The 14,594-nt window shown below is 38.6% G+C and overlaps 1 protein-coding gene across 1 annotated transcript; it reads right to left on the reverse strand.

Moving 5' to 3' along the window:
* Positions 1–1,804: 1,804 nt before the first annotated feature.
* On the reverse strand, positions 1,805–12,265 carry lman1 (lectin, mannose-binding, 1). The gene is made up of 13 exons (XM_084571655.1): positions 11,766–12,265; positions 10,699–10,853; positions 9,480–9,587; positions 8,755–8,816; positions 8,288–8,387; positions 8,034–8,157; positions 7,634–7,692; positions 7,331–7,463; positions 6,943–7,130; positions 6,499–6,575; positions 2,551–2,713; positions 2,341–2,465; positions 1,805–2,245 (listed from the first exon to the last, which is right to left on the reverse strand). Exons 1-13 carry the CDS (start codon positions 11,983–11,985, stop codon positions 2,209–2,211), a joined length of 1,551 nt encoding a protein of 516 aa, XP_084427781.1. The 5' UTR covers positions 11,986–12,265; the 3' UTR covers positions 1,805–2,208.
* Between the last annotated feature and the right edge of the window lie 2,329 nt (positions 12,266–14,594).

The raw sequence follows: 14,594 nt of genomic DNA on the forward strand, positions 1-14,594 counted from the left end.
CTGCTGCTTAATCATATTAGTGAAGTACGGGCCGCCCCGTGCACAGCTTATACTGCCGAGACCAGGCAGAGTAGAGGGAGAGCAGTGGGATTACAGTCTTGTTTATCCCCATGAAGCCATCCTTCATGCAGCGCTATTGTTCAGTGGGAGGATGATTGATAGGAGGATGAGAGATGGGGAGGAGACAACTCCCATTTCAGTTAACCACAATCACTCCATCCTATCTAGCTTGGTGAGGAACCTGTAGATTACATTTTTGAGCAATCAAAAATATTCAAGGTGATTGTCTGCAAACAAATGAGTCTTAAAATGTATATTTTTGTTACTTTTCAATTGTTCTCTTTCCATGAAGAGGACTGCAGGGCTCTGTATGGGTAGTACTATGCCACAAGATAAGGAAATATATTAGGCCTCTTGTTAAATCTACGATCTTAGAAATTGTCTACTCCACCTTATATTTGCCACATTGGGCTGCAGGACTGAGCTATACACATCTTAAGCACCCAAGAGATTCAAACATGGTCAACTTCGATTTTCTCTGTAAACTTTAGCTACATCTGCATATCCATAGGAAACAACCAATATGTCATGCCAGTATTTCCTGTATGCAGGTCACATAATTATCTTATTCACTTAATAGAGATATCCAGCAAACTGCTTCAAATTCTAAATAATTCCAGATAAGCTTTCATTGTAATCCAGTACTTCGATATCAGTGTCTTTTATAGACATCCATTGTTCCCAGAAGACGAACTGGTAGTCCTTTGACTTTTTCTATACTGACTTCATGAGCCTGACATTTAGGGTTTTATAGTGAAATATCACAAAAACTATGTAATGGATTGCCATGACATTAATGTCCTTATCAGGATGAATATGTATCTAAAACGATTTGGTTTTCAAAAACCACAAGTATTTTAAGTAAGCTCATGAATGCAAAAAAACAACAATAAACCTGTTAGTTTTAGCTGTAGCATGTGTTAAATCAATGTTAGCATGTTAACATGATCAACTCAGCTGTTTATAATCTGCATAATAGCATCGCCTGTCAGAATGTTAGCGAGCCTGCATTGGCAGTTAGTTTAAAGCGCCGCTGTAAAAATATGGTACAGCATCATGGACCTGCTACCAAGACTCTTAATATTGTTGTAAAGCCAGGTAAATGTTTTCAGTGGATTAGTAATGCAGTGACGACAACGCTTTAGCTTTTACAAGCTTGTTATCTTTACGACACAGTATAGAACACTTTATGAGAACCTATAACTGTGCAGTTAATAAAAGCTCTATAACACACTGTAAGGCTCCATATATGTGTATTTATGCATCTGTGTCATGCTAATTTGTCAGCCCATCACTTATGAATGCTTCAACAGATAGGGGCTGAGAAATACAGGGAAAAACATTTTCATCTGTTCTTATAAAAGTAGTCATATTAACACACTCTGCCATAATATGTCATATAAAATGTCTATACACTGCTTATAAATGCAAGGTGTGTCATGTATAACTACAGAAAGCAAATAATAATAAATGACTATATTAAACAACTGCTCTAGTGGTGCAATTTGCCTTCGGTGTGGCTTTTAAATAAAATAAGAGGTGCAATTACATATGTTATGTCATGTAACATGCATATGTAATTTGAAAAAGATGCATAATGAGTGGCATGTTTCTCAGCTAATCAAACAAAAAGCAGAGATCAGAGTAATTTGTGTTTACTGTTTTAAGTAAATTGTTCAGATAGAGGATATGTCAGATTTTGACATGTTTGACTGAAAACATATAAACAGAGGCCGGAATCCGATGTCTGGGTTGCCATCACCAGCATTTTTGTAGTACTTTATACAAAATTGCACATTTCAAAAACACAGGTTCATTTGTTTTCAGTTACTTTTGTGAAATAGCACTGTGGCAGATTTCAGCTTTTGCAAACAAAATCTAATGGACCTGACCAGACAGAAATACTGAAAGGAACATGTTACATCTTGTTGGAAATCCAGAACAACAAGTTTCACGCTGGCATTCATACACACTTTCCTGATCAAATTAAAAATCTTCAATTAATTAAAACAAACTTCCTCAACAAAACCAATTATTTTCAAGTACAATAACTTACAATCTGAAAATAATCAAATCAAAAACAAAAAAAAAATTACGAAAAATGGACATTCCCTCATTCACACAGGCTTGTTTTATAAACGCATTTCATCAAAAGAATTTCTTTGCCGCTGCTTCTTGTTGACTTCTACGAGAAGGAAAAAAAAAAACAGAGACACAAAGAATTAGACAATTGATCATTAAATTACTCCAGCAGGATAAACAAAACAAACAATGTCTTACTTGTACATGATGTAGCAGAAGAACAGAACTGATTGGATGACAACAAAGATTGCAAAATGAACAGTGGATAAACAGGAGGGCATGGGAGGCACTTCGGGGCACTTCACAACTTTTTCAGCAGGATTCTGCGCATAAAAACAAACATAAGAGATTTAGTCAAATTAATAATAATCTCTGCTATAAACTGCTTGAAGTGGGACTCCAAACTACCTGAGCGTTACGCTGGACCAAGTGCTCCACATCTCTTCTGACTGTGTGGAGATGTTCCTTGATGTCGTTGAAGTGCTGAATAGTCTCATACGTCCCCAGTCCACCGGCATTCCCCTGATGTTGGGCAGAGCCAATCTGTTTCAGTGACTCATGAAAGGAGTTTCTGCAGAGACAAAGAGAAAACACACCAAGTGTCACAGAGTTCACAGACCCGAGTGCAAACAGTCTCTGTAGAAGCACTTTATCATGACCCTTAATGCTGCAAAAAGCAAAAACCATTGAGTGAATACATGTTGGGAAACAAGATGCACGCAAAATATGCTGTGTGGTATTGTTTATTTACAGTAATATAAAGTGTCCAAAATTAATCTCTTAATCCCTATTCACTGGAGGCTACATGTTCTCAAAGTTCAAAAAACAGAAAATTACCATCTGATAAAAGAGGTCATGATTGCTAAATTAATCCCTGATAAAAACATGTTCTTACAACAGATTACAAGTACAGTAGGTTAAGAAACAGGGGAGCACTATCGGGATTATGAAATCTATAAGAGGCTAGCTATGAGGCTAAAGATGAAATTAAAATGTTGATTGAAAAAAATTTAACAAAGCACTTGATGGCTGGAAACCTTCTGAATGTGCTGCACTATATTTGAGCGTGAAGTTAAGAAGCTTTAGAAGAGAAAAGTGATGCAGTTCAAGGCCACAAGGTACATGTTTCCATGAGAGTCAGAGGAGACTTAAAGAATAATAATAAAGCTTGTTTTATACTCCTGCAACAGATCTAGGCAAAGCAAATTCCGTAGCCTATACAGGGGGCTTACATTGTTGTAAACATTTATTCTGGTGAGCTGGTGTCTCTGCATCATTTTGCTGTTAAAAACACCAGTGAGGCATGACCTGAAATATATTTTGACAATTCTTTAATGCAGTTTAGTTAGTTTGTACTTGATTTACACCAATGCTATCACTAGAAATACCACAGCTAATATGCTGTAGTGACCATTAGTGACAGACTAGCACAGAAATTGCTGTCTAACTGGCCGTCCTGCCTTCTTAAGCATTATCTCAGTGTTTTACTGTGCTGTCTAGGTCGAATATGTTGACCTTTCACTTGTCATCCTCACACGAATCACAATTTGTGATTTGTGACACGCAGTCTTCAGTTCTGTGAATCCAGGTTCCAGGTTACTGTACTCTTTGGGGTATTTTTTTTTTTTGGAGCATCAGTGTTTGTCCAATTCTGTTCTGACTGCTTCCAGACAAAACTTCAAAGGTCAGCCAGTCTCTTTAGTCTTTACTATACTTGTTGTGGTTGTGCGTCTATACACAAAGTAAAGACTAATATGTCTTATTAAAACATCTTTAATGGGTAACTTTTTGCAACAGATTTCCTTTCTGGAAGTGTCGTGGAGGTAAAGAAGAGAAAAAATTATGGTCGAGAGAAGTGGAAGTCACTGCCAGTATCCTCTAAGTTAGTATCTTCTATGCTGAGGTGGTCCAGTAGTTATAAGCCCTTTAAGACTGGATGCTGCTTATGTATCTCTTTTTTACATGAATGAAAACACTTTTAGGTTTTTAGAGTGCTCTTTAGGGTATTAATGGTTTAGAGAAACATAATGGTTTCCTACTGAAATAGTGCGGTATTAGGGGTCTTCAACAGATCTTCAACACTCACAACAGACCTCAAAATATACAACTGCTATGCCTCAACAGTTACTGAATGTGAAATCCAAATCTGTACGTCCACTTTCAATTTCGCCAGTAAATGAAATTACTGTGTAGATCACTCTCAGAAGAGAATGAATGTGCCTAAGCCTGGATCACATTTCTCAGCAAAATTAAATTTCTTAAAGATGATTACTGACAGGGAAAAAGCAATATGTTTCTCTTATCATCTTAAACACATCTAAGACGATTAAGAAGAAAAAAGTGAAATGACAAATGAGCAGAGCTCCAGCAGAGTACGTAGGAAGACTCTTGGGAGGGATGATTGTGACAAGAAATCATTTGGAGGGAAACCATGTTTCGCTTTTGTATGACAGATGTATTTAAAGACTACTAATCGGATAAGGACGAAATGGTGCTAAGATGTGGCCTTTTCTTGCACGGCCACATGGCCAAGGTCTGAAACAGGGATGACATATAAACAAAATCTAATTTGTTTCACAGAGAGGGGAAAAAAAAAATCTCCCTTGAGAAAGTAAGTGAGCGTTTATTAAACCCTACGTCTAATCTTCATTCACTACAAGTGACCCATTTATGAGCCGAAAGCCTTCTTTGTATGTTTGGAGTCTGAGATGAAGTCTTATCATAAACTCCGTGTTAAAAGACGGGTCAGGATAAACTGAGGACTTAATCTACAAAGTAATACAGATCAGTCGCTCACATTAGCACATTAGACTGAGCAGCTGCAGCCTTTTGCCAGCGTCTGAACATATTTACTGTGTCAATCAACTTGCTCCTTTGCACCATCTTAACTTAAAACATGCTTTCTTAAAGTCCTTCCAGAAACTCAGTTATCACCTGCTCACTATAAGATTTAATACACTTAGAGAACTAAGAGGTTGCACGTGGGTAAGTGGTCGCTAGGCTCGTGTCAGTTTGGGGTCAACAATACAATAAAGAAAATCATGTATGCAAAATCTTTTGAGGACCAATGTCCTGTTGGATTTAGGGCATACAAACAGCTTGATTCTTTTATGATACACGAGGCTAAGAGATTAATGTTACATAAAATAAAATCTTTAATATCTTGTGATTCTGATTAATTCTTTATGCAGATGGTGTGTTGAAATTAAGACACAGTCAAATGGCAGCTACAAGAACTGCAGCAAAGTCTGTAAGCAAATTAATAAACTAAGACTTTTTAATTTTCTACACAATTAAAAACAGAGCTGGAGGTTGACAAACTAGTGAAACTAGTTAGATAAATCATACATTAATTATATGTGAATGTGAAAAAAATCCAGTCACTAATCTAGAAGTAGGGTTTTGTTTTTTTAATCTGTCGCGTGACCACAAGCATCTTATCTGACTAAATACAAGCTCTACGAGTCAGAAATTACATTGTGTATACCTAATCAGGCTTACTTACTGTAGGATCCAACATTAAACAGTCATTTCAGACTTTAGCCATAGAAGACAAACTATGATAAAATCTCTTAAGATGCATTATCTTAACATTAAAAATGTGTGTGCTCGGTCATCTGAGAATGGCAAAGGAAACCATTTTTATAGTTAAAGAAGGTGATTCCAGATGGATATTATATGTATCAGAAAGGACCCAAGTCTTATTCATGGAGACAATATATCTAAAAATGTGACTTTCTTGTGCAGTCACAGTTTCCCAAATGGGCTGTTTATCAATACCAATAAAGCAAACTTCGAACTTGACATTTTTGACTCCAAGGGACAGACTGTGGGACACAGTATTGTCATTCTGTAACTGGAACACCACTTGATGGTGGTTGTGGTTGTTGTCCACACAAGTTACCCCCCGATGTGTCCTCGATAAAACGGGTGGGGCAGGTACACACCCAAAGTTTTGTAAAGAAGTCCTGCTTTAGCTCCAATTCTGAATTGTACAATAATGAAACTCCTAAAATGTATTTTATTTTAACACGTCCACAATAAAAGAAGAGGTTTAGAGGTAGGATCCACGCACAGTGATGATTATCCCATTTAGTGGTGAGCTTGTGTGTGCACGTGCCTCTCATCAGGCACTGTGGAGGAAGCTGTCACAGCAGCTGGATTATCAGGCTGGCAGACACCTGTGATGTTGCCGCCACTGCATCCTGAGATTAAATATGATTTGAGGGATTTAATCGTCAGGATTTCCCTTGTTTTCCTCAAGTATCACGGCTCTCTCTTTATGCTTGTTGCAAAAACAACAGCTAGTTTTTTAAGAAGAAACAATCTGCAACAACAACAAATGTTCTCACTTACTTCAGCTCGTTCAGATTTCTGAGAACCTCCTGTTGTGTTGCTAGGACGGAGCCCAGCTGTTGACCGGAAGAATCCACCTAAGAGGGAAATACAGAACGATAGTCTGAAGGTTGAACACTATATTGTTGGTGTCTGATAAAGCCATCATAATACATGTTTCTTAGTTTTGATTATCTGACATATGAAGTGTTTACTTTGACATGAATACGTGAACATCACGTGTTTCCTAATCATGACAAAATATTATTCATTTGTCTCATCAAGTTTACACCAGTCTCTTATCATCCAAATATATTTTGAAAAACAATTTGCAAAACATTAAACATGCATTTCTAAATGTAACATGCAATACCAAAACCCAGACAATATGAGATTATTTGCAGCCCTTAACACCACATCCCTTGCTTCTTGTGCGGGTGCGTTTCTCATTGATGACGTGCTCACCTGCCCTGACTCAACGTTCGTCCCCTTCTTGGCAACCTCGTCCGTGATAGCGGAGACATATCGGCGCTGCTCATCCAGAATCATAGCGAGCTGGCGGTGGAGCTGTTTGATTTCCAGATGGATCCGGTTCTGGCCTTCAAACACCTGACGGATCTCCCTGTCGTTTACGCTCTCATACAAATCCTCAACTGAAGAGGATACAAATATTCAAGATTAAAAAAAGTTAAATCTACAGACCTTTCATGGTGTATTGTAAAAGCAATGTTTGGACTTATTCTTTAGTCTTTGAATTTTTTTTTTCAAATATTCTAACGTCCCAGATTTTCTATAAAAGCGAATTCATAGTTTTATGTTTTTTACACCCTGCATTTTTATTCAGGAAACTAACTTGGCTCTCCTTGGACGTCTGGGTGCTCTTTCTGAAACTCCTCTTTCTTTTTATCGAGCTCTTGCTGGAAGTTCTGAAATTCCTCCTGGTACTTGTCCTTCTCTTCTTTAGGAATCTCAGAATCGACTGGAGGCTTCAATGGGAAAGACAAAAAAAAAAACCCCTCTGTGAATTCAATAGAGGCTGCGCTTAGGCTATATGGTGCACACACATGCATGCGCACACCCACACAACTAGAGAAAAGTAAATGACACACACACAGGATTGGAAAAGGTTTTAGGAGCTCTAGGAAAATGTAGTTACCGGCTGCTGGCCTGGCTCTGTGAGTCTGAATAACAAGAAGGACAAAACATCGTGGTCATCTGACGGAGAAAAAACATTCTGAATTAGCAAATCACCCACATTTAAATAATACGCTGATTGATTACAACAATGTGATAATACAATGTGGTAATAATACCTTCTCAAAGATAATGAAAACATGTTGCAATGAAAACTGTTTACGTTTGTAAGAGGAAGGCTAACATAACTGGAAAAAATACAGGAAATTACCACATAATATTATTATTACAATTCTTCTTTTCTCAGCAGAAGAAAAATACCAAAAATTTCAATCTTGTGTCAAATTGAAGTCAGCCTCCAAACGTGGCAACCTGGGCCTGGAAAACTAGTCAGAGATTTTAACACAGCAAACTAATAATACCTGCTAAACCACCGGTGGCAGCCGAAATACCAAAGAAGCCGTCGCTAGGAATGATCATGTTGTCCACCTTTGTGCAGAACTCGTAGTCCTCTTTGTCTGGAGTGAAACCATTGTTGATCAGGACCTGAGGAAGAATAATCAAAGTACTGGTGATGACTGATTCAATCAAAAAAAATAAAAAATAAAAAATAAATTAGCGAATACTATAAGATACATTTTATGCTTAAAATGCGTGTGTTTTTGTTCTCTCCTACCGTCAGTGTCCGCTTGTAGTACGTTATTTTGGCTCTGATGGGATAGGGTTTGTTGCGGAAGTCTCGTAAACACGTACCGAGGGCTTGTGTGCTGCCGTCACTGGATGAAAACAACATTTTAAGGCAAACATACACCTGTTACATCTACTCATACTACTCTGCTGCACACAAACATTGTTCAAGAATGGAGAAAATACAAGTTTATTAGATAAGTGAATCACATTAATGCCCGTGTATGTTTTTGTAAACACTTATTTAGCGGGGCAGTAAAACCCATGAACTCCAAGACAAACCGAAATGGCACTGAAAAAGTGATTTAAAGCTTTCACTCGCCCGGGGGAGATTAGGAAAGATGGAGGATTATTTACTTTCCAAGCAAATATAATCATATTTTCTAATCTTCTTTAAGTTGTTCAAATTTGAGTTGGGGGTGACGTCAGAGGGGAGCAAAAGAAATGTTTACTTACTTTTGGTGGTCATAAACAAGTTTTCCATTGTTCCCCACGACTATTATAGCCGGGTTGTTTTTCTGGGATGAAAAAAACAAAGAATCACATTAATCCCTTTGTCATCTGAAGACGGGAGGTGGCCTTTTAGGTAATCATATTAAAAAAACAATCCTGTACGCGTGCAAATAAAGAAGATGATCAAGTGTGTGGAGTTTTTGGCCGAGTCTGACAAATCAACACCCTTAATTGTGAATAACTTTAAAACTTAAATATAATAATATAATTTAAATGACTAAGTTATATCAATGATTACTGCCGTGCAGCTGTTGAGCTATTTCTGCTGTTATAGACCAATGACCAATAAAGCATTTGGTCAATGGGGATTAACTTGCTTTGTTGAGCCTGCCTCAAGTGGCCATTCGTGGAACTGCAGATTTTTTTGAGCACCTTCGCATTGGTTTAATTTTTCACTCGCCAAAGTTGCTGCTTTTAATATGTTGCCATTTTGTGTGCTACTCTCGTTTGCACTTGTGTGTGCAAACTCTGCGGTAGTTGTTCCCTTTCTGATTGAAGCCTCCACATTGGCTGAACTCCCATAATGCTTCGCTCTCAATGCAAACAGACACCAGTGTGTTACCATAAATCAGCCTTCAGAGGAGATTCTCAGTACCTGGCATTTTTAAAAACGTGCAGTTTACACAGTCCCCTCTTAAAAAATGTAAAGAATCCTCAGACTCACTAACCTTTCCGTCATTGTCAAACGAGTCAAAGAAGACACCAAATCCATTCCACTGATCAGCAGCTCCGTACACTGGACCATCAAGGCCTTGTGCGCTGGTGAACCACATGGCCTGTTAGACAAAGAAAAAAAAAAAACTATTACACGCATGTTTGTTTTATCATCCTTGAATAAACAAAGCTGTAGCCATATTTGTGGACAGTGCTGGTTTAACAGGGAATGAGGGTGTATATTTAGCCATAGTAACCATAAATTTAAAAAAAACATATATTTCTAAATGACTTTAATACACAGGGGCAGCTTTTACGGACTGCAGTCTCTTATTTCTCATCTGACATAAACACAGATGCATGTGTAATAAGTTCATTTTTGCAGATATACTGGTTTGGCCCATCTATCACTTAGCCTTAGTTATCACTAGGCTGTCTCTTCTGCATGCTGTTATAAGCAAACTTCACATGTTTGAACTGTTCTCTACAGTTATTTAGTCTGTTGACAAACGGCTTGTCATTCCCCCCCCACCATGGGTATGAAACACAATGTACACCTTCCCTTCAAACGCAGTTTTCTCCACATTTAAGTATCCCTGCTCAGTGTAACATGGCATAAATTTATTGAATTGTTGTAACAGAAAGTTCCAAGACAATCCAAAGAATATTTTTCACATAAGCACATACTAACATTAATGAATTTAGGAGTGGATTGCAGGACTTTGCTTTTATAAGCCAATTCATTCCTGTAACCGAACGCGACACCAAAACAACTACAGTTTGGGGAATATGAAGATGACCAGTCATTGTGTACTGATTTCCATTTCTACATGAGATTTCAAGACTTTATATTCATACAAATGGTTAAGAAGCAGACATCCACCACACAGGGAATTTACTTGAATGGCGATGTTCAGCTAACTTTGCAGTAAACACATTGTATTTTATTATTTTCTGTAACGCCTTCATAAGTTACAGAAACGTGCTATTCACTGACAAATCAGAAACAAGTTTCTATGAACTGAGACACTTTCCAGAGATGTGTCTTTGGTCTCCTATAACATACTGTAAGGCTGCAGCAGCGGATATGTATATCATCATAGTCTGACATAGCAGTGCACAACTAAAGAAGGCCAGGGTGGGTTAATACTAAACCCCTGTATCCCCAAAAAAGGGGCACTGGACTCTCTTGGCTTCGTAATCAACCAACAGCAGAGTTTGACCCCTTCTTACCAAACCATCTGCTCCCATTCTGCCTCTTCCAGATACTCTGAAGGTCACCTCGGCCTCCCAGTGCTCAAAGTTGACTTTGTTTTTTGTCCACACAGTGCCCCTCTGACTCCTGAGGGATGGCGTAATGCGCACCTGGTCTGCACTTGGGATGGCATCTGGATGGGAGAGGACAGCGAGTGAGTTAAGTGACGTAACGAATTCATCCCAAAGTTCAAGAGATGCGTTTATATGTTTTTCCGCAAGCAGAAGTATTCTATTCATCACTGTAACTTGGGTAATAGCAAAGGATTATTGCAACCAAGCTTGTTAAACATTACCTTGTTCCGGTTTTAAATTGGGAGGATTTACTGCCATGTGTGAAAGTAAACTGAATAATTGGGGGGTTGGAGCAGTTAGTCAAAGCAAACAACTATGGTCACAGTGTCTCAGTTTGACTCCGGGCACTCGCATCACTGTTCCCTCTATGTTTATCTATCTCTAATCTACCTTGTCCTCTACTGATGTGATTTTAAACTCTTAGAACTTGCAAAGGATAGACCATTGAGACATTAGTCTGCAGACTGACCACAAATTAACATAATCATTCTCACAGCCCTAAATCAATGTTGCTTGATAGTCAAAGTACTGTAATCTCATGCAGCTCTCATTGAACGCTCATATCAGCAACTGGACAACTCACTGTGTGATGCAAGAATCCAAAGGCCCATTTTTTTTTTTTTTTGTTTGCAAGAGGAGAGTTCAATACTGCAGCTGTATGTGTCTGCACAGGCTTTCTAATCAGTCAGTGCCTTTAATGCAATGTTTTTAAAATCACTTAATGTATTACTAAGGCTGGACGCTAAAATCCGAGCATTTCTCAGTGCACTTCTGAATGAACAAAGCAAAGCGCTGTCACTTCTTCTGAACAACCTGAGCGGAAACGCGTCAGTTTCAAAACTGCACACACACACAACCCACCTCAGCTGTCTTCGTGGCATTTTGAGTTTTTATGGTGTGAATTTAACCAGTCGATGCATTTGGATGAGCAGCGGTTCTGTGATGCTGACAGCTGCTGGAGACAAACTTACTTCCAGTGTGGATCCAGAAGGGGATACTGCCGTCAGCCTGAGACAGGTGGGGTCCTTTGAAGCTGTATTTGTACTCAAAGCGGCGGTGAGGGGACTCTTCTGTCGCCGGCGCACCTGTGGAAATGTCGGCGGCGCTTTGGTGAAATATTAACGCGGTGAGAAAAGTTAAAATGAAGAGTCGAGGGTTAGCAGCCCGGCGGAGGGCTATGGACACCGCCATGTTTCTGTATCACTGCTGACGTAGCGCTGAGTCCACGAGCATGACGGGAAGCCTGTAGGGCCAACAGGGCGTTTTCTCATTGGTCGACTCCTGAGTGCTGTCCTTAACTCCCTCCCCCTTCCTCCCTCCTTCCCTGTATCATATTCTGTATTAAGAGACACAGAGAAAGGAGCCTCCAGTATATAAATAAATGCAATACAATACAGTAAGAGTACTGTACAGTTAAAGAATAAAAAAAAACCTCTTAAAAATGTCAAGAGTGTAGTAGCAACCAGGAAATGCATGTGCACAAACGACCTAATAACTGAATAGTTTGATATTGTTAGATTTTTTATTTTTTATTTATACATTTCTGATAGTCTTGCTCTGTATAATCTTTGGTTAATTAAAAAATAGATAAAGATGTGAAGATAGAAAGGAGCTGAGGCAGGTTGGTGACTGGCAGCTGATGACCTCGGATAACCCCAATCAACTGTCAATCAAAGCAGTTGCACTCATTGAATAACTTTATATTGTATATATTATTGAGGACAAACAACCAAAACGCTTACAGGAAGAGACAAGGGCAAAGCACCTGGCTCAAAACATCTACAAAACACGGACGGTTATGTACTGTGTGTACACACTGTGGGGTGTGTGGGTGATTATGTGTAAGGGTATGTATGCTATGTTGTGTGGCTGAATTTTCAGTCTGGAAGGAAGTAACCCACATAGCAGAGACATGTGGGCCAGATCTGGCTTGAAGCCGGCACAGGTGGCGTTCACTCATGTAAAGGAGAAGAGATACAAAGAAAATAATGCATGATATATCATTGTAGTATAATAATATATGACATATATGGCAAAATATGACTATAGCACTGCATTAGCACAGACTAGCACAGATGCCTCACAGCAAGAAGGTCCCAGGTTCAGATCCATGGTCTGACTGGGCCTTTCTGTGTGGCGTTTGCATGTTCTCCCTGTGTCTGCATGGGTTCTCTCCGGGTACTCTGGCTTCCTCCCACTATCCAAAGGCATGCTCGTAGGACATGTAGGTAATGGATGATTTGTGTGGTGTGCATACACACACGTATACACAAAAGGAAATGTTTTAGCATTAGGATTAGTAGTGAAATTGTAAAGTGGGGTGAACATATCCTATTAATCTGATATACAGTATCTTAATGTAATGTAATTTTTAAGTTAACTATGTCAAGTGTATTTTGAATAGTTAGGATAACTTTCATCTCGTTCATACAGTCACACTTACAAGACCATTGATTTTAGTGTTTAGTATGCTATGGTCAGTTTACCTATTAGCAGCCTCTAGGGTAAAATAAAAAACAATTATGCTAATAGCTATTGATCCGTGTTCTGTGCATTGTGCTTGACCTCCATGGTATTATTAAGCTCATGGCAGCTTCATTATTTAACCCATAATAATCAATCCTGTGCAGGACTACAATACAACTATCTGATTAAATATATGTTTATTTAGGGATATATATAACATGTGAACACATTATAGATTTAGAATTAGTCCAGGCTTATTGAGCCATGGCTGGACTCTTTATTAAACTTGCAGCAGGCCATTTTTGATGGCAAACTTTTTAACTTGTCATAGTAGAAAAATCCCAGGTATTACTTAAAACAGTGACCATAGAAGTAGGCTAAAGCAGCATTTACATTATGTCCTGTTTATTGTGCTCTTGTGCGAATGAACTCCAAATGAATCAGGGCTTCTTGTGGTATTCACAACCTGGTCTATGGATGTTTTTGGATAAGTCAGAATTCACAATTTGTGATGTGGTGTCTGATATTCCAGAAATGGTGGAAATGAATGGTAAATTAACATATTGTAATTTAGTCAAATAGTCAACACGCAGCCTCAACAGACCTGATTCAGCTGGATACTTGAGTAATAATGAGAAACTGCAATACATAGTTTACAGAAAAGCCAAAATGTATGGTATTGGTAGTAATTAAGAAACTATTACTTGTCATTATTACACCTAAAATATTAATTTAAGGGCATTTTAGACATATGTGATGAGTTTAACTTAACATTCAAAACTATCTGCCAATTTCCTCTTGAGTTTTATCCTTAAGTGTTAATATTAGCAGAATAAGTTGTAACAACCCAACAAATTTCCATTTTAGTCCTTTAGTCCTTTTGGTTGATGAACTGCCTGTGTTGTTCTGGAGCCAGCAAAGGGTCAGTGAAAGGTTAGGTGGTGGCTGCAAGAGCTTTCACTGCAGCCTGAAAGCCTCAGTGGGAGATGGGAGATGACACAATTATGTGCTATTGGCTTTCTATTTACTTTCACCTACCTTCCTCCTATTGCTAGTGGAGGTGCAGCGTCACTGTTGATTACGGGTTCAGGAACAAACCCCAGAACAAAACAAGCTATTGTGGCGACACTAATCTGGGGACTTTATCTATTTAGACAAATGTTTAGCAAATGGCAATTGAGCTGCACATGTGAGAAGGCTTATTTAATCATGCAACATACACGAACAGAGATGGCTTGTTGATTTCAAGAGAACCATTGATCATTTTGCCGGCGTTACAAAACCACATTGGCAGTTTCCAGTTTTTTAGATGCACAGATGAACAGATAAAGTTT

The sequence above is a fragment of the Chelon labrosus genome (assembly GCF_963514085.1).
Source record: "Chelon labrosus genome assembly, chromosome: 22".
Taxonomy (NCBI): Eukaryota; Metazoa; Chordata; class Actinopteri; order Mugiliformes; family Mugilidae; genus Chelon; species Chelon labrosus.